Source organism: Panthera onca, chromosome C2, assembly GCF_046562875.1.
Source record: "Panthera onca isolate mPanOnc1 chromosome C2, mPanOnc1 haplotype 2, whole genome shotgun sequence".
Classification (NCBI taxonomy): domain Eukaryota; kingdom Metazoa; phylum Chordata; class Mammalia; order Carnivora; family Felidae; genus Panthera; species Panthera onca.
Genome location: NC_138347.1, coordinates 143,583,533 through 143,605,981, shown reverse-complemented (window position 1 = coordinate 143,605,981; position 22,449 = coordinate 143,583,533). Strand labels below are relative to the sequence as shown.

General features: G+C 36.8%; 1 protein-coding gene across 13 annotated transcripts in view; it reads left to right on the top strand.

The window, feature by feature from the left end:
* Positions 1-22,449, top strand: part of SLC4A7 (solute carrier family 4 member 7) — a 112,627-nt gene that overhangs the window by 63,938 nt on the left and 26,240 nt on the right. For 7 of the 13 annotated variants that reach the window (XM_060638481.3, XM_060638483.3, XM_060638479.3 and 4 more), the window contains 9 exons: positions 1,606-1,721; positions 3,709-3,866; positions 5,492-5,579; positions 7,334-7,480; positions 11,125-11,231; positions 13,425-13,599; positions 17,189-17,322; positions 18,501-18,746; positions 20,629-20,734. In XM_060638481.3, coding sequence (XP_060494464.1) covers positions 1,606-1,721; positions 3,709-3,866; positions 5,492-5,579; positions 7,334-7,480; positions 11,125-11,231; positions 13,425-13,599; positions 17,189-17,322; positions 18,501-18,746; positions 20,629-20,734 — 1,277 coding nt within the window. Of the gene's footprint in view, positions 1-1,605; positions 1,722-2,908; positions 2,969-3,708; positions 3,867-5,491; positions 5,580-7,333; positions 7,481-11,124; positions 11,232-13,424; positions 13,600-17,188; positions 17,323-18,500; positions 18,747-20,628; positions 20,735-22,449 lie in introns of all 13 variants that reach the window. The other 6 variants (XM_060638462.3, XM_060638477.3, XM_078432417.2 and 3 more) reach the window with 1 other exon arrangement.

Below are 22,449 nucleotides of genomic sequence, written 5' to 3'. Positions count from 1 at the left end.
GGAACCCACGTCCCCAAGATCAAGCATCACACACTCCACCTACTGAGCCAGTCAGGCGCCCCAATAGTTTGCATATGCTTTTTATACTTACGGTTTTGGGTCACGGCAACATTCTGTGACAGAGAAGGGGGTATCAAGAGACGTCTTTGGTCATTGAGGTTAAGCAGTAGGCCCAGATGACTTGGTTTCAGTTATTAGTTACAGTGTGTTTCAGAAAAATGAAAATTCCATTAGATGCATCAGATGTAGCTCATGTGCTTACGGTTCAGGTGCTTCACTAACACCGACTTTAAAGTTTATAGAATTTAAGCACAAACTGCTTAACTGGATTTCTGTGGATCACTAGATTGTGGTGAGTGGCAGAGTTAAAGTTAAGTCAAGTCTGTTGTAATTCACTCCAGCACCTTTTCTCCTGTGGTACTCTGTGTTTGGGGCAAGATTATATATTCTCGAATTAGAATATCCTGGGTGTTTTTGAAAAAATGAGATACATTTAATGGTAGAAATCTGTGTTACATGCTTGATAAAGACTGAGATTGGAACTTTTTGCAAAATTCATAGTGGTAATGATTGGGTATAGGCTACAGGTTATTTTTAGGTTATTTTATTGTGAAATATTGCTGCTGAATGTTACTTGAAGTGAGCATTCTAATGATTGCACATTTATCTACTGTTTGTAATCCAAACAAGCTAATTTTACAGGTTTGTCTGAGTCTTAGTTTTAGTGAGTTGAAGTCACATGGCTACCAAGTGGCAGAGAGTGCTGCTTTCTTTTTTTTTTTTTTTTAAATGTTTGTTCATTTTTTGAGAGACAGAGTGCGAGCGGGGGAGGGGTGGAGAGAGGAGACACAGAATCCAAAGCAGGCTCCAGGCTCTGAACCGACAGCACAGAGCCCGATGGTGGGGCTCGAACCCACAAACTGTGAGATCATGACCTGAGCCAGAGTCGGACTCTTAGCGGACTCAGCCACCCAGGCGCCCCAGAGAGTGCTTATTTCAACACAGATATGTTTGACTATAAAACCCTTAGTCTTTGTATTTATATTGTAAAAACATTGCTACTATCTTTCCAAGTTCTATTTCTTAGGAATAATGGCAGGAGGCAGCACATAAATACTACCTGAGAAATGAAATTGTTGAGGAAGTTGTTACGGGGGATTTCTGAGTCGCATCTAGGGTTTCTCAGAAAGTAAACGATGTCACTCATGTCAGTGTGCCACGTGCAGTGCGATTCGCGTGTATGTTAGATGTGTTAGAAGCACGTTCCCCAGGTACTCGTAGTGTGAGCTGACCCAGATCTTCCATCTTCTGTGCTCCTCACCTACTCACATTTTTTTTTCTTGTTGGCAAAAGACCACCGTTTTCGGACATTCCAGTTATTTTAAATGTTACAATATACAGCCTCATTGTTGCTTAAAATGTTACTCTGGTCTTGCTTGTATGGTACTAACACCTGGCACTTTTTTTTTTTTTTTTTTTTTTAACCTTGCACATTTGCTTTTGATAAATTATCACTTTCAGGATATGAGCAGAGTCCATTTAGAAAGTGAATTTCCTCCTTACTAATTGGGATTTTGTTGTTGTTGTTCTTAAATTCAAATTCAGGTGTTTTGGCCTCTCCACAGTCTGCACCTGGAAACTTGGATAATAGTAAAAGTGGAGAAGTTAAAGGTAATGGAAGTGGAGGAAGCAGAGAAAATAGCACTGTTGACTTCAGCAAGGTAATTCTGTCGCTCACTGTAAATCTTCATAATCCTTATTGAGAAAATCACTGGCAATGTGGCTTTATTAGCGCTGATGATGATAATATTTTAATAGATTGGTATTTATAAGCCTGCATGTGATGCTTGTGATATGTAACTTAAGTTCAGAAATTATGAGAAGGGTAATAGTCCAAGAGCATTTGAATGACTTTGTTCACTAGTTTCAGGAATCTTGACAAAAGACTGTCTGAATAATATGGGATTTCCATCTATACCTACCCATAGATGAAACTTCAATACCTTTTGAATTACAGTCATTTGTTCTGGGGCTGCCCCCCAGATTAAAGAAAGATTAATTTTGGGAATGATGTTATAGCACTGGCGATTCAGCCTTTTCTTGGCTGTAATAAAATCCCAGAATTACTGTCTTAGGGTGTCAGTACTTTCTGGAATGTCCCTGGGAGACATAATCGGCGTTTGCCCGTGGGTAGGTAAAGGCATGGATTTAAAAACAACTCCCCTATCTGAACTATGATTTTTTGTTTTGGTAGATGAGTATTTAGATGAAATAGAAAAAGAAAACTTCAAAATTTCAAAAGAGCAGGGCAAGAAACTCCCAAGTTCAAATTACAATGGAATATAAAGCATACTGTCTGAGTACTGCTTCTGAATCGTTGATTCTGTGTGGCTGTTACAATTTTTTGATAGTATCAGTTTGCTTGCTATAAGATGCTCTCTATGTTAACATTGTTGTATCCAATTTAAGACTTTTAATTAAATACAATTATTTCAAGTAAGATTCATTTTTCTTAGGCTTTTTATTTTATGGTGCAAAACCTGTAAATCGCATTTTGCAGAAGAGGAGTGCCAATGATGGTTTGCATTGTAGCTTTCCTTGAGCTACTAGTTCTAAAATTACAAAAGGCCTTGCATAAGGTACGTTAACTTATGCAGAAAGGCTACCGTATTTTTAATTCTTCCGGTCTAACTTGATCATATTTTGACTGGTGCTTCTGTTGCTTCAAATGAGTGAGGAGTGTTCCGTAACTATGCTGCAATTTATCCTTGTTAAATGGATTAAATGTAACTTACATTATAGATCTCCTCTAGACATGGCAGGTGCCGTTTATTTTTGTTCCTCTGTCACAGTTTTACTTTTTTTTACTTGGCCTATCCTTGTGTACACCTTGTCTCCTGTCGGGCAGGAGTCTGCCTCCTGGCACTGTAGTTGTGGCACACTGGGTGTGGGACTCAAGAGGCCCGCTGTAAGTGCTGCTTTTATTTTTAATAGATAGCCCTGTAAGTGATTGTTTAGTGATGTGTGTGAAACTGCATATAAATGAAATTCCCATACTTTGATATTCTGTTTATAGCCTTTTCTTTGTAATTATACACAGATGACTAAATTTGATGTTATAGCACTGTCCTATGTCTATAGTGATAAATGGCTATTTATTTTAGTTTTAAATAAAAATAAAAACAACTTTTTCCACTTAATGAAAATACCGGGGAATACACAGAACACTCTAAAATAAAAAGTACTTATAAAAAATATGTATAAAATACAAAGGGGCTAATTCATTTCTAAGATTAAGTAAAAATAATCATGAAATGAATATTTTTTAGCACTGTGTATAATTTCATGAACCATTGTTAGTTTGTGAGCTATATTTTTGTCCTTAGTAGTTTTTAATGAATAGTGCTATAATCACTGAAAATTTTCTCTAGTTTGTATGTTTGATAACTTAGATCTCTGCAGTAGTAAAGATTATGACAATTAAAACGGTTGGGAGCATTGTTTGATAGATGTGTTTTGCTTGCTTTTTTGTATTTGTCTACTCCATTCTTTACATGTGTGGGGATTTTGGTGTTTATCCATTAGATCACCAGTTTTGATTAGCAAATAGTAGTCTTGAAAGCATTTTTTTTCTTTCTTATTTCCCTCAAAATAGAGTTATAAATGCCATGCAGATTTGATTTTTAATTATTATTTATTTGTCAATAGGTTGATATGAATTTCATGAGAAAAATTCCTTCAGGAGCCGAGGCATCCAATGTGCTGGTGGGAGAAGTAGACTTTTTGGAAAGACCTATAATTGCATTTGTGAGACTGGCCCCTGCTGTTCTCCTCTCGGGGTTGACTGAGGTCCCTGTTCCTACCAGGTAATGTTCTCAGCATGTCCAAAATCTGAAAAGTTTTATCTATTGATAAAAGGGATAAAAGCTTACTTTAATTAATATTGTCATTGCACTGGATGCTTTGACTAGTAGAGCATAAAAGAGTTCTCTTTCTTTCTGGAATTAAAAAAAAAACAAAAACAAGAAGAAAGTATCCTTTGAAAAATACTTAGCTGGGGGCGCCTGGGTGGCTCAGTTGGTTAGGTGTCCGACTTTTGATTTCAGTTTGGGTCGTGATCTCAGGTCGTGAGATCGAGGCGAGGCCTGTGTCGGGCTCTGGGCTGACAGTGGGGAGCCTGCTTGGGATACTCTCCCTGTGCCCCTCCCCTGCACTCTGTCTCTCTCTTTCTCAAAATAAATAAATAAACATTTAAAAAATAATACTTAGCATCTGTACCTTTATAAGAAGTTTGGTGTTTTAGGAGCTTTGGTTTAAAAGACATGGCTCAGATTCAGACAGATGTATTATGTCCTGTGGAGTCAGAATGGAGTTGAATCCGGAAAGGTCAAGTCTGACTTAATTTTTCATTTATAGAATGAGGATATGATTACTTCCTCATTGATGATTGATAAGTACCTCTGAATTAAGCAAAATGCTTTGTTCTGACCTGACCAAAATTTTCTGTTCAATATATGTAATTTAAAAAGGGGGAATATCCATAAGAATTAGCAAGTTGTGTTATAGAGGATAATCAGTTTGTTAGTTAACTGATTTAATTATAAACTTAATTGTAAATAAGAGTAATTTTTAAAATCTTTAAAAAATCATTCATATAATATTAAATATGAAGAATTAATTGCCATTTGGTTGGAATACGTGTGCCTATTTTTAGTATGCTTTCCTGAGTTGCATTAGTGGTGCAGTGTTAAGGTAAGTGAGAAAAAATAATTCCATAGATTCGCACTTAAATTCTCATAAAGCAAGAAGGTGAATGCTTCCAATTTGGACAAGTGTGAATATTAATATTTTACTGTGGTGTTCATGAGGATGTGGTAGGCGGCTAAATGCTTTTTTATTTAGACACTTACAAATAAATAAAAAAATAAAATAATGTGAGGTTTGATGTTAAATTTGTGGAGCTATACATAAAAATTATTTTTCCTTCCATAGTCCCTTATTTACTCATTAGAGTCTTTATCCAGACTGTGGTTTGAGGGTTTGTGACTGTTTATTTATTTGTACACACTGAATTTACTAGGCAAACCTTACTTGTAAGTATTTAATAGGATTGGTATTTACTCAATTTACTCATTTACCTTTTTTTCAATACAGATTAGATTAAATTATTTACTCAAATTCAAAAGGGTAAAGGGAATGGGAACTTCCCTTGAGTGTAGAACACTCAATTTTTGAATCACTCGTTTACCGTAAGGAGGATGGGGAGCAGGAGGTCGGTAGAAAGTTTATGAGTGCCTTGCCTAGTTTTGACATCTGCTTTAGTGTGAGTAGAGTGGTTGTCATTTTTTTTTCCGGTGATTGGTGTGCGGGGATGGAAAAGAGGGCTGAATGTGGTTTCCGTGTTTACATTGGAATGATTTCTTTATGACTGCCTGCGTTTAGGTTTGTATGTTATTTTTACTTAAGTCTGTGTATTTTAATGTTTCTTTAGGTTTTTGTTTCTGTTATTGGGTCCAGCAGGCAAGGCACCACAGTACCATGAAATTGGAAGATCAATAGCCACTCTCATGACAGATGAGGTAATTAAAATGCCCTATGAGGTGGACACTGTTTACGTGGTATATAATATAAAATCCCTTTGAAGTGGAATTTCAATCCTTTCGAAATGGACACTGAATGTAAAACATATGTCAATTACAGTTCTCTTTTTGTTCATAGTGAAGCTTAAAAAATTGTCCTTGCTGTCTGTACTCTTTTATTCACTCTTCAACCATTTACCTTTGGTAAGATCTTCAAGACCTTTCTGTCAAGATCACTGGATACTCTTTGTCCCCCAGCCCCTCCACATCTGAGATTATTGACTACCTTCTTGAAATTTTCTCCATCTTGGATTTCAGGATATCATTTATTTGGGTTTTGCTCAGGACTTTGTCCTTTCCTCTTTTCCTGCTTTTTTTCTCCATAATTTCTCTCTCCCATTTTTGAACCCCTTCATTGAGCTTGGCCTATATTGACCAGGACTTTTGTTTCTCTTTGGGGGAGAGCTTTGTAATCAGGTGTTAGACATGTCTGCCTTATGTCCCTAAGGCATCTGAAATTTCACATATCTGAACCTGACCTCCTTTCTCTGTCCTGTCTCAACCACTTAGTCACCAGATTCTACTGATTTACCTCAATGTGTTTTGCATTTAGTCTGCCATCTCCTTTCCATCTCCACGGCCATTTCTCTGGCTTGGACACTCTCACCCTTTTTTCTTTGGCAATTAACGTGGACTTTATGGATCTTTCTCTTACAGTATTTTCCTCTACACTGCTAATAACATGCAGATTTGAATATATCGTTAATATCCAGATGTATCTTGCTATATATGTATGTTTATATTTAATTCTTGACCATTGTCTTCAAAGGGTTTCCCTGATCAAGCCTCTGCATATTTCTTGAAACTTTTATCCTACTACCACTACTCACCCTTCCTCCCCCATTTTTTTTCTGGCCACATTAGCTTCCTATTAGTTCTGATGATTTATGCTCATTTCTGCCTCTGAACAAATACAGTTGCTCTTCCCTTTGCCCAAGTGTCCTTCCATCACCCCATCCCACCATTTGCATGGTTTTTGTCTCATTTCATTCAGATTTCTCCTAGAGTGTTACTTCCTCTTAGACCTTCCTCGGTCACCCTTTTCTTCTCCATCAACTTTCTTTCCTTAACCCTGCTTTATTTTTATCAGAGTATTTATTATTACTTGCAGTTACATACTTATGTAATTACTTGTTTTGCTGTCTTTCCTTCTGGGGAAAAAAAAAAAAGAGTTCTGAATGCAGGGACTTTGCCTTATCTATGTCCAGTGCACTATCCACAGTGCTTAAAATTGTGCCCAGCAAATGGTAGGCAGACAGTAAATATAAGTGATCAAGTACCTGAATTTTTTAAGTAAAATATTTTGCAGATCCATGCTCATTTCTTAGGATAAATGACCCTAAAATGTCATAGAAATCGAAATGACATGCTACAGTATTATTTTATTCTGTAATGACTAGTAACCATTTCTCATCCAGAATACTCTTTTTAAAAAAGTTGTTCTGTCTTAATGCATCACTCTTTTCTTTTGTTGGTTGATTGCTATTAATTCATCTGATAATGCAATTAGTGGGTTACTGTTTATGGTTGTTACCCTGGGTGGAATGGAGACCTGCCTGGGATAAGAGTTTAGGTAATTACCTTTGTTTCAGATTTACTTGTAATATCTAGAGTAGGTTTACTATATGTTTACTATATGTAGAATTTTCTTTCTTCTTTAAAATCCTTTCACTCAATTTTTTTTTTTTCTGTAGATTTTTCATGATGTAGCCTATAAAGCAAAAGACAGAAACGACCTCTTATCTGGAATTGATGAATTTTTAGATCAAGTAACTGTCCTACCTCCAGGAGAGTGGGACCCTTCCATACGCATAGAGCCACCAAAAAGTGTTCCTTCTCAGGTAAGATTCCACACAACCCTGTGAGTTGCTTTGTCCTAGTTAAAATATCTTTGGATAGGTTATACATTTTTATGATTCACAAATCAAAACTGTATAAACGGGTACACTCAGAGCGGTTGTGTCCCTGTCATGTTCCCTTTACCTTCTTACCCCTGTACCCACCTCCCGTGGAGCATCATTGTCCTTCTAGTTTGTATTCAGTCCAAGGGGATGCAAATATAGCCCTGTTTCCTCCTTTCTTACCAACATACCACATGTCCTGTTCTGCACCTTGCTTTTTTTTTTAGTATAACAGTATATCCTAGAGATGTGGATCAGAAGACATCACGGAAATATGTCTTATTTTTCTCACAGCTCTGTTTTATTTCATTTATGGATATACTATAGTTTATGCTGTTTCTGGGCTCAGGTTGTCTTCAGTCTTTTCCTTTTCTAAGCCGTATCACAATATTTATATGCCAGTTTAGTCTTGTGCAGGTGTATCTGTAGTGTCGGTTCCCAGAAATAGGATTGCTGGCTCACGTGGAACCTTTTTTATAATTTTAGTAGATATTACCAGAATCCCTTCTTACTGGGTTGCGCTGTTTTGGACACCCACAGTGATGAATGCCTCTTTCCCTACAGCCTCGCTAACAGCGTGTTATCAAACTTTTGGATACTTGTCAGGTGGATAGGTATCTTTATCCTACTATGTCAGGTATTTTAAAGTGGTTTTCATTTACATTGCTATAATTAGTGATATCGAATATTCCTGGATATATTTGGTTCATTGCAACCCCCCTGCTCCCGAAACACACAAAAACCACACCTTTTCCTAACATTTAAATCATTTGTTGATCCTTTGGAGTTTATCGTGGTGTATTATGTGGAATATGCACCTAGCTTTATCTTTTACCTACATTGCTGCCAGTTTGTTCCAGTTTATTAAAAAGTTGAGCATTACTCCCCTTGATTGGTGGTGTTGCCTTATCGTTTTGTAAATTTCCCTTTGCATTCAAGTCCTTCTGGAATTTCTTTTCCATTCCATTGGTCTCTGTTCATGGACCAATTCCATACTTTAATTTCTGAGGCTTTTTGGCATATTTTAATATCCAGTAGGTCTAGATTCATTCTTGACCCTTCTGTTACTCTTGCTTTCCTGAATTTTCTTGGCTGTCTTTGTATATTTATTTTTCTAGGTGAGCTTTAAAATGAGCTTTTAATTTCCAGAGCTAAAACCTGTTTTCTAAAAAACTGTGATGGCAGTTAAATTTGTAAATGAACTGAGGGAGAGTTGACATCTTTTAACATTGAGTCATTCAAGAACATGGTATGTTTCCCCCTACTTGTTTTCCGATTTCAAGTTAGTTTCTGTGTCCTTAAGGAATGCCATAAAATTCTCCTTTATCTATACTTTACATACTTGGTGAATGTATTCTGGGCATTTTATCTTTAAGGTCTGTATTGTAAATGAGGTTTTGTTCTGTTATATCTTCACTTTGTTACTTTTATATATAAAGGCTCTTTGTTACTGAGTATTTCTTTTTTATTCTCCTCCCTTTCTGAGTTCCTTCATTGTATGTAATAGTTTTTCAGCCATGTCATCTGCAGTAAGATATTTTGATCCCTCCTTTTCTCCTTATAGCTCTAGTGTATTTTCTGTTGTCTGATTGTATTGGCTGAAATCTCTAGTAATGTTGAGTGGTAGTTGACTTTAAATGGGCATTTCTTAATTTGTTCCCAACTGTAGTTAGTGTCCCTCATGTTTCTTTCATTAAGTTACTGACATTGAAGCCAAAATACACATTTTATCATGCTCAGAAAGAATCCAATTAAAGTCTGTTTCATTGAGATTTTTAACGTAAGTGGATGTTAAATTTTTCAAATGGCTTTGTAGCATCTCTGGAGATGATTGTATGACCTTTGATCATTTATTGTGGTAGACCATATTAATAGATTCTTTAATTTGAAAACACTCTTGCATTGAATGAACCCAAATTTGGCTTCAGAATGCTGGTCGCCTACATCTAATATTTTAAGTTGTTTGCATCACTGTAAGTAGATTGGTCCGTAGTTTTTTGTGCAGTCTTCTGGCTTTCATATCTTTCTTCTATTTATTTCATATCTGTAAACTTTCCCTTCCCTGTTTTTTTTAAAACTTTAAATAGCTAGAGTAATTTGGTTCTAAAAGTCTGGAAGAATTCCTTTAGAAAATTTTCTGAGCCTGAGTATTTTGTTGTATGGTGGACTTTACAACTTGCTTGTTTCTTCTGCAGTGATTGATTTGTGTAAGCTTTCTCTGTTCTCTGGGGTCAGTATTATATTTTCCTAGAAAATTGCCTATTTCCTGTTTTTCTGGTTTCAGTTTTGGGGAAATTATGTGTTCCTTTGTATTACCCATTTCTTTAAGGTTTTTAATTTATTTGCATAGGGTGGTGTATGTACGTACGTGTGTGTGTGTGTTCAAAATTTCCTTCAGTTTGAAGCTGCCTCCTTGTCATATCTTTTACTGTGTGTTAGCTAATGGTTTATCCTGTTTCTGAAATAGAGCAGCTTTTACAGCTTGTTTCAGTTCTCCTTTTTTTAAAGAAGCGTTTTGTTTTCTAACTCCGTTTCTGCTTTTAGTGGTTTCATTTCATTACTTTCACTTCAGGAAAGAATCTGTTTTCATACTTCCTGAGCTGGATATTTAATTCATGTATTTGTATCCTTTTGTTTTTCTTAATATAAATGCTCAATTTTCTTGAATGATGGTTTTGCTGTATCCCATGGATTGTGTTATGTAGTGTTTTCCATTTCTTTTGTTTTTTAGGAATTCTGTAGTTTTGTACTCTTCTTTCCCCTTTGAGCTAAGATGTAATTTAGTTTTAATTTTGACATTTTCAAGTGCTAATCCTATGATTATAGATGTCTTGCTACGCTATAAATGTTGAACATATAAACCAAGTAGTGTAAGTTTGTAGTTCACCCAGAGTTTTTGACCAAGGGGATCTCCTGGGATGGACACCCTTCCCCTATCTTTCTTTCCTTCTCACAGCTGTGTCACACACAGCCCATTGACCGCTGACCTCTGGAGGTAACAGATTAGAAGTTACTTCCTTGATCTTCAAGTGAAGAGAGGGGGAGCCTTTATCACTCACGCAAGTCTTGAATTAGTGATAATAAAGTGCAATAGGAAATTGATTTTTATGAAAACGTGTTTTGAAAAGACAACTCTTGTGCTACTTCCATCTTCAGGGAAGTATTGTGGTAAAAGGAAAATGGCATTTACTTTTTTATTAACATAAAGTGTATTCTTCATTAGTATGAGCAATATTTTAAATATTCTGGTTAGAGAGATGCTTTTGGATGTTTATTTTCCTATTACTGAGTGACAATTTGAGATGGTGGGTATGAATGTGTTTTATATAGTATATTTGGTTTAGGATACAAAATACAAAAAGCCAGTCAGGCATAAAGTTGAAATGTTAATAGAGACAAATATTACATAACTGTTCTAATGTGCAGTTCATTTCAAGTGGATGTTTATATGAGGTATCATAATTTCCAAGGGCATTGATTAGATGATGCAATCAATATAAGATCTCCTGTTCCCTCTAATTCAGGAGTGCCATCTGAACTTTTTGAAAACAAAATTCTGAAAATGTGTTTTTTGTGAAATTCAGGAAAAGAGGAAGATTCCTGTATTTCCCAATGGATCTGCCCCCAGCTCGGGTGAGACACCTAACGAGGCCGGTCATCATGCCGGGCCTGAGCTGCAAAGGACCGGACGGTGGGTACAAATACTGATTCAGTGTGGGTGTCTTTTGAGGACTAGGGGTTGATTTGATGAAGAAGGCATAAAAAGTCTTTTTCTTTGCAAGTATATGGAAGTTAATCTTGTACAGTGTTTTTTTTTTTTTCTATATTTAAAATGCATCATTATATAAGTGTATTTTGTTGAGGAAAATTATTTAAAAATAATTTTACTAGTAGATGCTTGGATTCTTTATATCAGGCTTTAATTTAAAATGAAAATATTATGGCCCATACGATAAGAATATTGAGCAGTTACATAGAATATAGTGTAATTTACATTACCCATTCGGAAGGTTCTTGAAGAAGGTGTGGAGTGCTATTAAAATTCTCCGTATAAAGTTACAGAATTATGGGAACAGAGAGGAATTACAACCAATAGTTTGTGTGTGTGTGCATAGATTTAAAACTCTTAAGTGAACATTGTATCATGAGATAGGGTAAAATGAGACAGCAAAGCTAATGAAACCATGGTAATGATCCCTGGAAACCTAGTTAGAAAAACTGTTGAAGGTGTTAATTTTGGGAATAAAAAATAGAAATATTGCTAGGTGCAAACATTGTCTGAAAATACTTTGTAGAATAGAGAAATGTTACGGTATTTCCATACTGTAGAAAAAAGCATGTGGATATTGATACTGTTGTCCACGGGTGGTGGCTGTGAAACTAAGATTTTGAACCTTCTATATTTGTTTAAGACATCAGGATACTTGATAACAGCCACATTATTAGGGGTATTGATGACATATGCCTAAAGGACGCTATCAGAGAAAAAGAACAACTGGCTTACTGAACATAAAATTTAGAGAAACTTGAACACACAATTTGTTCATGGTCTAATATATTAGTCTCTGCAAGTATCCCCGAACACTAGCAGTTACTGTTACTTCCTCGGACTTCGGACTGAGATCAGGTTAGTCAGTGAGAAATACCAAGTCAGGCCCCCACTGATCTCACGGTCCGTCACATGAGAGCCTCATATAAACTGTTGATCAGTTGTTGATTTGATGATGTGGTTTCATTTTCGACATGATCATTGACACCTTTTTTTATTGCAAGTTGATTTCCCCTGCTGTCAGATTATTTACACAGTAACTTCTGTCAAATTGTCAATGTGTATTTAGTATTTAGTTTGCAATATTAACTTTTAAAAAGGTAGAATGGTAAACCTTGAAACATCCAAAACATTTTAAAGCTTAAGATTACTTTTTTGGTGTATTTTCTACAGAATGTATGTTTTATGAGTCCCAAAACCTTTTTGAATTACTGATTTGTTACTATTTACTGAGTACCTACTATGTCCTGGGCAGTGTTCTAGACACTGGTGATAATGGCAGTGAACAAGGAAAAGTCCCTGCCCCTCACTGAGGCTTATATTTTAGTAGAGTGCTTTCAAGTCAGATGTATCCAAAAGTTAAATTTAAAAAAAAAAAAAAAAAAAAAAAGACAAAAAAAACACCTACATTGAAATGCTAAGGCTCTGATGTGCAAATACACATTTTAAATTTACCAATTTAAACCTTAGTTTTCTCCACATGCACGTGAACTTGAGTACATATCCAGTAAATTAAATACCCTGAATTAATTTTTTAGGCTTTTTACCTGGACCAGAAATATTTATGTGATTGAAGTAGTAATTTTAAAAGTAATTAAAATTATTCAATTCGCTACTGAGTCTAAGCACAGCATACTGGATTCATAGTAAAGGGTATTTGAGGACTTACGGTTTATATTGTAATTGCCTTCCTGGTATTTCTGACACTTGCCTTTAAGATTTATAATGTAGATACTAACTGATAGAATTGCTTATGCATATTTTCTTGAATGGACTGTTAGGTTTTATTAATTTTTATTGTATATTTTCTTGTACATTTGTGTCTGAAATTACATTTACTCATATAAAATCATTTGCCTGCAGTCTTGTCAGTATATAGTCCATAAAATACAGATGTTTATGTGTCTTTTAACGTAACGAGATCTGCCTTTCCTCTGTCGGTGGATGAGATTAAATGAGTGTATCTTCTGTAATTTGTATCGTGATTTAGCTAGGATATTAATTTCTGTTGACAAAACACTAGGCACCAGCAGTTTTATGTAGCCCATAGATTTAGTTTGAACTAGCTAGAAGCCTCTAGTGTACAGTTTGACGAGTTTCATCTCACCTATTTAGGCTTTTTGGTGGTTTGATACTTGACATCAAAAGGAAAGCACCTTTTTTCTTGAGTGACTTCAAGGATGCATTAAGTCTACAGTGCCTGGCCTCGATTCTTTTCCTATACTGTGCCTGTATGTCTCCTGTAATCACTTTTGGAGGGCTGCTTGGAGAAGCTACAGAAGGCAGAATAGTGAGTACAAAGATTGGTAGTGGCCAGGCTCTTAGCTCTTCAGAGGCAAGTGTCTGTGTGCATTTGTCTCACTATTCCTACTTTTATTTGAAGAGTCTACCCACAGCATGATTAACCTGTCCCAAAGCAGACTTCCCCCAAGGGTAATTGCTATGGAAAACATGGGGAAGCCATTTGAGCAGGAGAAGATGCACAGTTGAGGTAAAAAAAAAAAAAAAAAAAAAAAAGAAAAAGAAAAAAGAAAAAAAAAGAAAGAAAAAAAAAGAAAGAAAACAAGAAAAAGAAAAAGAAAAAAAAAAGTTGATCCTGGCCTGCTGGATGAATGGTTTTATAAACTGAGTAAAAGGCTTGTATTGTCTTTGTTGTGGGGTGTGGGGAAGGGTGGGTGGTGGGAGACAAATTGAACTGGTTCTGGGTGGGTCAAGGGTGGGTGAATTTATCAGCGGGGCTACTTCATATCCTGTAAGGCATCATGGGATTAGTTAGAGCCCTGGGATTAATGTTAACTCATCAGCCCTGGTGGGTAGGCCCAGACTAGATAAGTAGCCTTTGCAAGTTGTAGAAAAATGGTGGATTTCTAGTGTTGTTTATTTTGCTGTTACTAAATTTGTGTAAAAGTAGTCAACGTTTTAATTGGAAAGTGTAACTGAAAACTGCATCCATATTTTGATATGACTAAAATGAAAGTTTTTATGACTTTTTGTTCTTGGTAATGCTGTATGAGGGGCTGTGGGAGGCATGATAAGAGTATCCAGTGCCTTGTGAAATGTTGAAAAAGACTTTTTTGTTTGTTTATTTAAATTTTAATGGAATTTAAATGAGATGATTTGCAGTTCTTAAGTGTATTTTATTTAATTACATTTGCTCTTAGGAGGAAATTCATTTTTTTCCAGATAAAAGGTAAAAAAAATAGCCAGAAGCTAATTGATCATTATTCAGTTAAACTATTTCATGATCTGAACGTGAGACAAATTTGACAACTAAAATTTCCTTTGAACTCAATTTATTCTTGGTTATTTAGATTGTTTTACCCCTCGATCATTTTATCAAGGAAATCTGTTTTTAATAAGTTGCTTTTTATGTGTTGTTGCAAAATATACATGTAACTCTGCTGGTCCCCCTGGAAATGTGTCTTACCTGTTACCATCATGGAAACAATGCTGCTTTGCTTTTGGACTTTCCTGCACTGCCTGCCTTTCTCATCCTGCTGTTTAATATACCCTGTGCCTGTGATGGTGCTGTAGGCATCGGGGGGACATAGACAAGTGTCAGATGAGCATGTGTCTTCTGTCCTCAAGGCTCCTAACAAGACAAGAAGATACGGTAGTGTGTACCTAGGGCGTCATGGTGTGCTGTGGCACATGTGAATGAGATCGGGGGGAGCTGTAGCAGGTGGAAGGACCACAGTGAGAAATTCGGAGTATTACCGAGGAAAGTGATACAGAGATGATGCGTTTGTTTTCAGGTGCTTTGTTGGAACGTCAAGTAGGAGGTACAGTTCCAGAGTTTGTACAGTGGAACAAGTTTGTAAGGAGCAAGAATAAAGGTTGGGAATAGGTGACGGTGACAGGGGAGATCATTCATAGTGAGGGGAGAGGGAAAAGTACGGAGTTACGTTTGTGGACCGGAAGAGGAATGAGACTGCGGAGGAAAATGGCCCAGCAGATGAGACACAGCACCACCAGAACTTGAAAAGAGGAATCAGGATGATGTAAGTTTGCAAAAGCCAAACTAGAGGCTCTGAGAAAGAAGAAAGATTAGCATGGAGCGGTCACTGCTGTGCAGTGGAGAGGTACAGGGAAGACACTGGTAGGGCTTCTGGTGGGTAAGATGGAGACTTCTGATTGTGGCCAGAGGAAGGCAGTGTGGTAGGGCTCTGGTTTCTTAGGGAGAGAGACCGTTCTGCTTGGGAATGAACATAAAAACCATTTACAAATGAGGATAAGACTAGATCTGGGTGAAGGAACTAGTGAACGTGCCAGTAAAGGGCTTGGGAGAGGAGTGGCGGACAGAGTGGTAAAAGGAAGGGCTTCCTGGGACAGGTTCTGCCTTTTTAACACCATGTTGGGAAGGGAAGCTATTATTCTGTGCCTGTTTGCCCCCAGTTAGCATTTCTTTATTTGCCATCTGCTTGCTTCTCTTCTCGGTTTTTTGCTCTCTCTCGACACCATGTAGACATTTTTTTTCTTTGCCTTGAGCTCTGCTTCAGTTCATTCCTAAATATGCGTATTCTGATTGAACCGTATATTTTATAATGGCTTAGCAGTTAATACGGGCCCTTTGTTTTGGCTGACGTATGTGAGTTTGGTCCTATTTTATACTAATAGTTGAATAATACTTTTACTGCATACTGTTATTTTGTGATTTTGATTTTGGAAGATGCTGTTCTTGCTGCTGATGAGAATCTCTGCCATTTATTGAGTGCATTCTGTGTGTCAGCCGGTAGGCTGGCTAGGTGTTTTCTCAAACACCGCTTCACTAAGTTCCCCCGGCTCTTACCGCTCCTGCTGAAAAATGAGTAGGGTTGGGCTCGAAAAGTTTGAATAACGCCAGTGGCTTAGCATCTAGTAGTAAAGGGTCGTCTGCTCCAATCTGGTTCTGAAGCCCTGCTCTTCTGCTGCTGTGCTGCCTCCCACGTCCAGGCGGGGTGCTTCTCACGAGCTTCTTTTCCTTGCCTTTCCCAACGATGATGGGCTTTCCCCTTTCTTGATAGTGCGTTCCAGTTGACCTTGATGTTGTGAGTGATGAACTGTTCTTTTCTTTCTGATCCCTCCCCTGTGTCTAGTGGCATAGCCTGTACCCCTCATCATCTAATTAACTAATGAGTTAGGATGTCTTATTGGTAGAAGTTGACGTACTAGCTTTGATTTACACTTTCTTGAGTCTTTGATTTTCTTATTTTACCTTTTTTTTACCTAGCTTTAGTAGTCACATACTTGTTCATTGAATGGTTGCTCTGAGTTTTTAAAGGAGATATTCCATCTATTTTATGTTAAAAGCATTTTATTTTTGATGTCTATTGGTTAAGCCTATCATATAAGAGTAATTTCTTTGAAATGTGTGGAAAATTGCTCTTTAGAAATCATTTTGCGACTGATAGGATCAGTTGTTAATTTCTGACTTACCTATCTGGAGGAGTCTTTTTTTGTAGCACACCATATCGAGTATTTAATGTTTCCTATTTTTTTAATGAATTATTTCAGACATATAAAAGTATGCACAATAACAAGTGTATTTGTACTCCCTACAGACTTAAGAGGTAAAATACCCATAGATAGAGTTAGAATCTAGGCTTCTCTTCCATTTACTCCTCCCTCCTGCCTCCCACAATATTGAGTTCTGTATAAAGGTTGATTGCAAAAGCTCACTTTTAATATGAAAACAAAGCAGTTTTCCCTGTGTATTTAAGATGTATTTGTAATTGTCCATATTTAAAACAGAAATTTAAGAATCAAAAGTTGTGTCTGCTTTGTGTGTTTAACTACTTGATTTGTGTTTTTATTTTTCAGATGTCTTATGTGTATTTCAGTAGGTCAGAGATAATGTTTATGATGTATTACTTCTATTCATTTCTTTTTTCCTTAAACAGAGTGCAATAGAGTCTCTTTTTGGAGCATCATTAACTGGGATTGCCTATTCGTTGTTTGCTGGGCAACCTCTAACAATATTGGGGAGCACAGGTCCAGTTTTAGTGTTTGAAAAAATTTTATTTAAGTTCTGCAGGTACGTAATAGTTATTTACTTATCACATGTGTCTACGTATGTGTATAATGATATTGCTTATTAACTTTAGTTAAGTGCATTATATATTTAGTAGCTGAAAAAGACAGTATACATATTTTCAGTATTTGGGGGCTACTGTGTGGTTGACCCTACTCCCGTCCCTGCTATTGTACCTACCCCATCACCGTGTGTATAAAATCAGTGCATTTGAGTCCTGGTCAACAAATCACTTGCGCAATAAAAATCCTTTGTGCTGGCAAAAGCATCAACCCAGCAAGAAGGAGTTAATCTAATTGTTGATTAGCTGGTATGTTGGTCTTTTAAAGGAATTTTAAAAAGAGGTGGATCTTGGAGGCTGTAGCTGACTTTGCCAATCAGGTCTATTTAGCAGAATGAATTTTAGCTGTCAGAGTGAGATGTCAGTTTCCATTGGCAGGGTTCACAGTGTGGGAATCAGTTCTGGGTACTGTAGCTGGTAGAGTTGGAATTTGACATGGCCAATACTATTCCTTTTGTGAGATAAATGCCATTGAATATTTTAGCCTGAAATCACTTGATCCTATTGAAATATCTGATTCATCTAACTCATCTTGTTCTGATTGCTTCTTCACTGAACAAGCTGATTCTGGTTCCAATCTGGCATGCCAGCTGCATAGACTAAGAGAGAATGCAATGACCTGAAGTGTTCTGGACTCTGTGGTCTTAAAGTAATTTCTTATTTGAAATTGAATTTAAAAAATGAAGTCACTTTCTGTGGCGACACTGGTGGCAGAGGAGATGTTAGTGATGGCTGTGGAGGGGACGGGGTGTGGTTACCATGTTAACGTAGAGCTTCCGGGTCTTTAGAGAGTCCCATGTAGTTCTGTAGACTGCACGTCTGTCTTCTACTCCTCAGAACTGATTTCTAAAGTGAGGTCTTTGTTTTTGAAATACTGATTGCCTAGCGGACTTTCACTGTAAATCTTTTATATAAGTAAGCTGTTATAATTCTGTTATCTTCAGTTGCAGCAGAGACATACCGAGGGCTTTCTTTAGTCATTATTGTTATTCTGTAATTTACTCTTTTTAGGAAGCTTATGTTTTTAGACTCTTGTTATTGCTTGTTGTGAAAATCTTAATTACAGATATACACTGCTGTGTGTGTATGTTGATCATGTCCACATTTTTTCCCTAAACAGAGATTATCAGCTTTCCTATCTGTCTTTAAGAACCAGTATCGGTCTGTGGACTTCCTTCTTGTGCATTGTTTTGGTTGCAACAGATGCGAGCAGCCTTGTGTGCTATATCACTCGATTTACAGAGGAGGCTTTTGCAGCTCTTATTTGCATCATATTCATCTACGAGGCTTTGGAGAAGCTCTTTCACTTAGGAGAAATATATGCATTTAATATGCACAACAACTTAGATAAACTGACCAGCTACTCGTAAGTGTTTCTCTTTTCCCCAATATTATTAGAATGTATTTTTTGCAGCAATGTCTGAGCCTAAAAGCATTTATTTTGCATGTGATGCTCATGGTATATCTAGCTGTAACTTACCCAACTAGCCATGTGGAGGTTGACTTGTTTGTTACAGATGAGACTTGACCGACGCACTCAGTAGGAACATAAATACAGTTGAACAAATTCAGTCATTTTTATTTCCCGAAACAACTTTCTCAAATGTGTGTATTTTTGATCTTCTGTTTGAATTGGATCAGTCAATTTAAATGCAATTCTTTGGCAACTAAGCACTGTATATTTGAATCAAGCAATTTTGTTAGATCTTGTGTTCCATCTCGTATTCTGTAACCAAGTCCTGAATGTGGGACGCAGAGATTTTTATATTCCTCATAGTTTGCATTTTCATTAACATCTTTGAAGTCTGATCATTTTTATTTGAAGTTATTTTTACGGTGTAATTTCAGCACACTCTGATGCTGTTTGGTGGACTGTTTGCTTTGTGATAAGAAAAGCATGAATTGAACATCTTTTAAGACTCTGGAATAAAATAGGATTTGAAAAGTGATCATAATAGTTACAGAAGGTTGACAAATATATTCAATTAAAAGTCTAACATATCTAGGTAGATGCCTGTATTTGCTGTCTGTAGCATATAGCATTTAGTATAAATGTGATCCTGCATTTGATTGACTTACAAGGAGAAAGTGGTTACCAAAATACTGGGGTACAGCTGTGTAGTGCTGTTGCATAATTCATATCACATTTGACTTAGTTATTCATATCCTAGCCCCTTTTGTGTATGAAGAAACAGCCTCATGGAGGTTAAAACTTGCCTTGGGTCAAACACAGCTAGGAAATGATAGAGCATGGAATGAATCCAACGTCCAGCCTCTTGCCTCTTCTTAAACAGCTGATAATCTAATTGGGAATATTCCTGTGTGTTTCTCCTTTTTATTTTTTAAATCCACAGTTAGAGATTTCTGTGTGTGTGTGTGTGTGTGTGTGTGTGTGTGTGTGTGTGCGCGCGCGCGCGCGTTTTTAGTTTTTCTTTAGGCGAGTGAGTTCTGGGGATATAAACTGAACTTTCCGATCTCCTTATGACTTTCCTAGTTCTACCCTGATGAAAAATTGTTTTTCATTTATTTCTTTAAGAATGAAACTTAAGATCCATAAAGGATGAGCATGAGTAGGTAGGGCTTGTCAGAGTACAAAGCGGAAATAGGAGTATCTCTGTATTGGGAGCTTCGTGCTTCGTTTATGTGTGCCTGGGGAGGCAGAGCTGCTCCCGTGGGGGTCAAGTAGGTAAGATTTAGTAGAGTGGCCTTACTAAATATGGTAGTATCTTGTCAGGTTTTAAAAGAAAATAGCGGGACGCCTGGGTGGCTCAGCCGGTTAAGCGGGTGACTTCGGCTCAGGTCATGATCTCTCGGTCCGTGAGTTTGAGCCCCGCGTCGGGCTCTGTCCTGACAGCTCAGAGCCTGGAGCCTGTTTCAGATTCTGTGTCTCCCTCTCTCTCTGACCCTCCCCCGTTCATGCTCTGTCTCTCTCTGTCTCAAAACTAAATAAACGTTAAAAGAAAATAGCACTGCCCCCCCCCCCCCCCCCCCGGAATACATCTAACAAGTTTCATTAAGATATTCTTTAAAATATCATTGTATTGATATTTGTATTTGTTACATTTTATGTATATAAGGCAAACCTCGTCCGTTCCATTGTTTCTGATGTGTTTTCACTTTGTAGTCTCCATGCATTGCAACATGGGGAGAAAAGTTAGATTAAAAGCTGCCACATTGGGTGATTGATATAATACAATCTAAACATGAAATGTAGGATCTTAAAATTTTACCCTGTTCTCATTTCTCAGATGTGTATGTGTTGAACCCTCCAACCCTAGCAATGAAACCCTCAAGGTGTGGAAGGAAAAGAATTTAACAGCACATGATATTTCCTGGGAGAATCTCACTGTTTCTGTGAGTACATTATGAGATAAAGGATTTTGCAAATAATAACCTAGTTCTTTAGCTTTTTCTGAGTAGACCTACATTTTCTTCTTGATTAGTAGTTATGGTATGTTTTCAGAACACAGTGTTGTGTTGACTAGATAGGAGTTACCACATTTTTATGTATCACACAGTAGGCTGCAAAGAATGAACCTGGTAAGGGGGATAAAAAGGACTAAATATGACTTCCAAGGTATCATTATTAAAAAGATGTGAACATACTTCTGGTTTCTCATTCCACGTAGATTGATAAATTCATGGGAAGTGTTTGCTATGACTGTGGTTGCACATACTGGAGTTGGCAGTTTAGAACAGCCCACATCTTCTTGTCCTGCTTGCTCTGTATCAGTTTATCTGCTCCATGAACAGCTTATTTAGAAGATCCTGAGTGCTTTCCTCATACCTCAGTGTCAAACTAAACCTTGTTCAGAGACTTGTAGAGACTTGTAGACTTGTAGAGACTTGTAGAGACTAACGTAACTTAAGCACCTCAGGAAGGAAGAAGGACAAAAAACATGTAATGAGCACCTACTGTGTACTGAATACTATTACGTCTTCTTATATTCTGTTGGGGCATATTGTCCTAGCTGTAGAATATCTGTTTTGGGCACTTCCCAGATTGGCATTTGAGATTAAGTCATGAAGTGATTGTAGCAATATCAAAACCAAGATCCCCTGAGTTTCTGTGGTGCTTTTTATATCATATAAGCAATTTTATATAAGCAATTGTAGGCCATTTTTTTCTCACTAAATATAACTCCTAACTATATCATTGGAAGGATATCTGAAATTTTATCTCATTGATAATTTATGTCTCTGTGGTCCAGTATAGTAGCCATTGGCCACATGTATCTATTTAAATTGAAGTTAAATACATTTAATTAAAGGTTCAATTCTCAGTTGCACTAGCCACATTTCAAGTGCTCGGTCACCTCGTGTGACTGCTGACTGCTACGTTGGCCAGTGGAGACATCGAACCATCATCATAGGAAGTTCTGTTGGACACTGCTGACTTAAAGCATTATATATCAGTAATCAACTTAGATTCATGCTTGACTGCTTTATATTTAAAAAGTCATTTTTGCTACGAAAGAGGTAGAGTTAACAGAGTTGCTCAAATGAAAGTGATTTGTTTAAAAAAAAAATCTCATTCCATGGTGAATAGGAGGTCTTGATATTATAGATAACAGGTCTTTTTGCTGTGTCTTAATATTCAAAAGGCCTGGGTTTTGTTTTGTTTTGTTTTGTTTTGTTTTTGTACTTTTAGCTTTTATTTTTGTGAGCCATATTGTAAATTTGAGGCTTTACTCATTTCACACATAGAAATTGAGAATAATGGAACCTCAGACTATTTTTCTCTTGGTAAACCTGAGTTGTGTCGTTAAAACAAGTCTCATTAGAATATAAGTAAGAGAAAAAGGACGTTAGAGGCATATGTCCTTTTTAATCTCTGGTTGCCTTTGAGTTATTTTTTTTTCCCCAAAAGGAAAATCTGGTCAAAATATTTCTATTATTGCATTTATATTATGCTGTATCATTAAGTTATTGATTTTTTTTAAAAGGAAATACTGTTTGAATGATTGATTTACTGCTCCTAGTCCCATGCTTTAATCCTGAGTCTTGAGTGAAGTCACAAAAGCCCAACAACTTTTTATTCCTCATTTGAACTTGGCACTTTTGTTTTA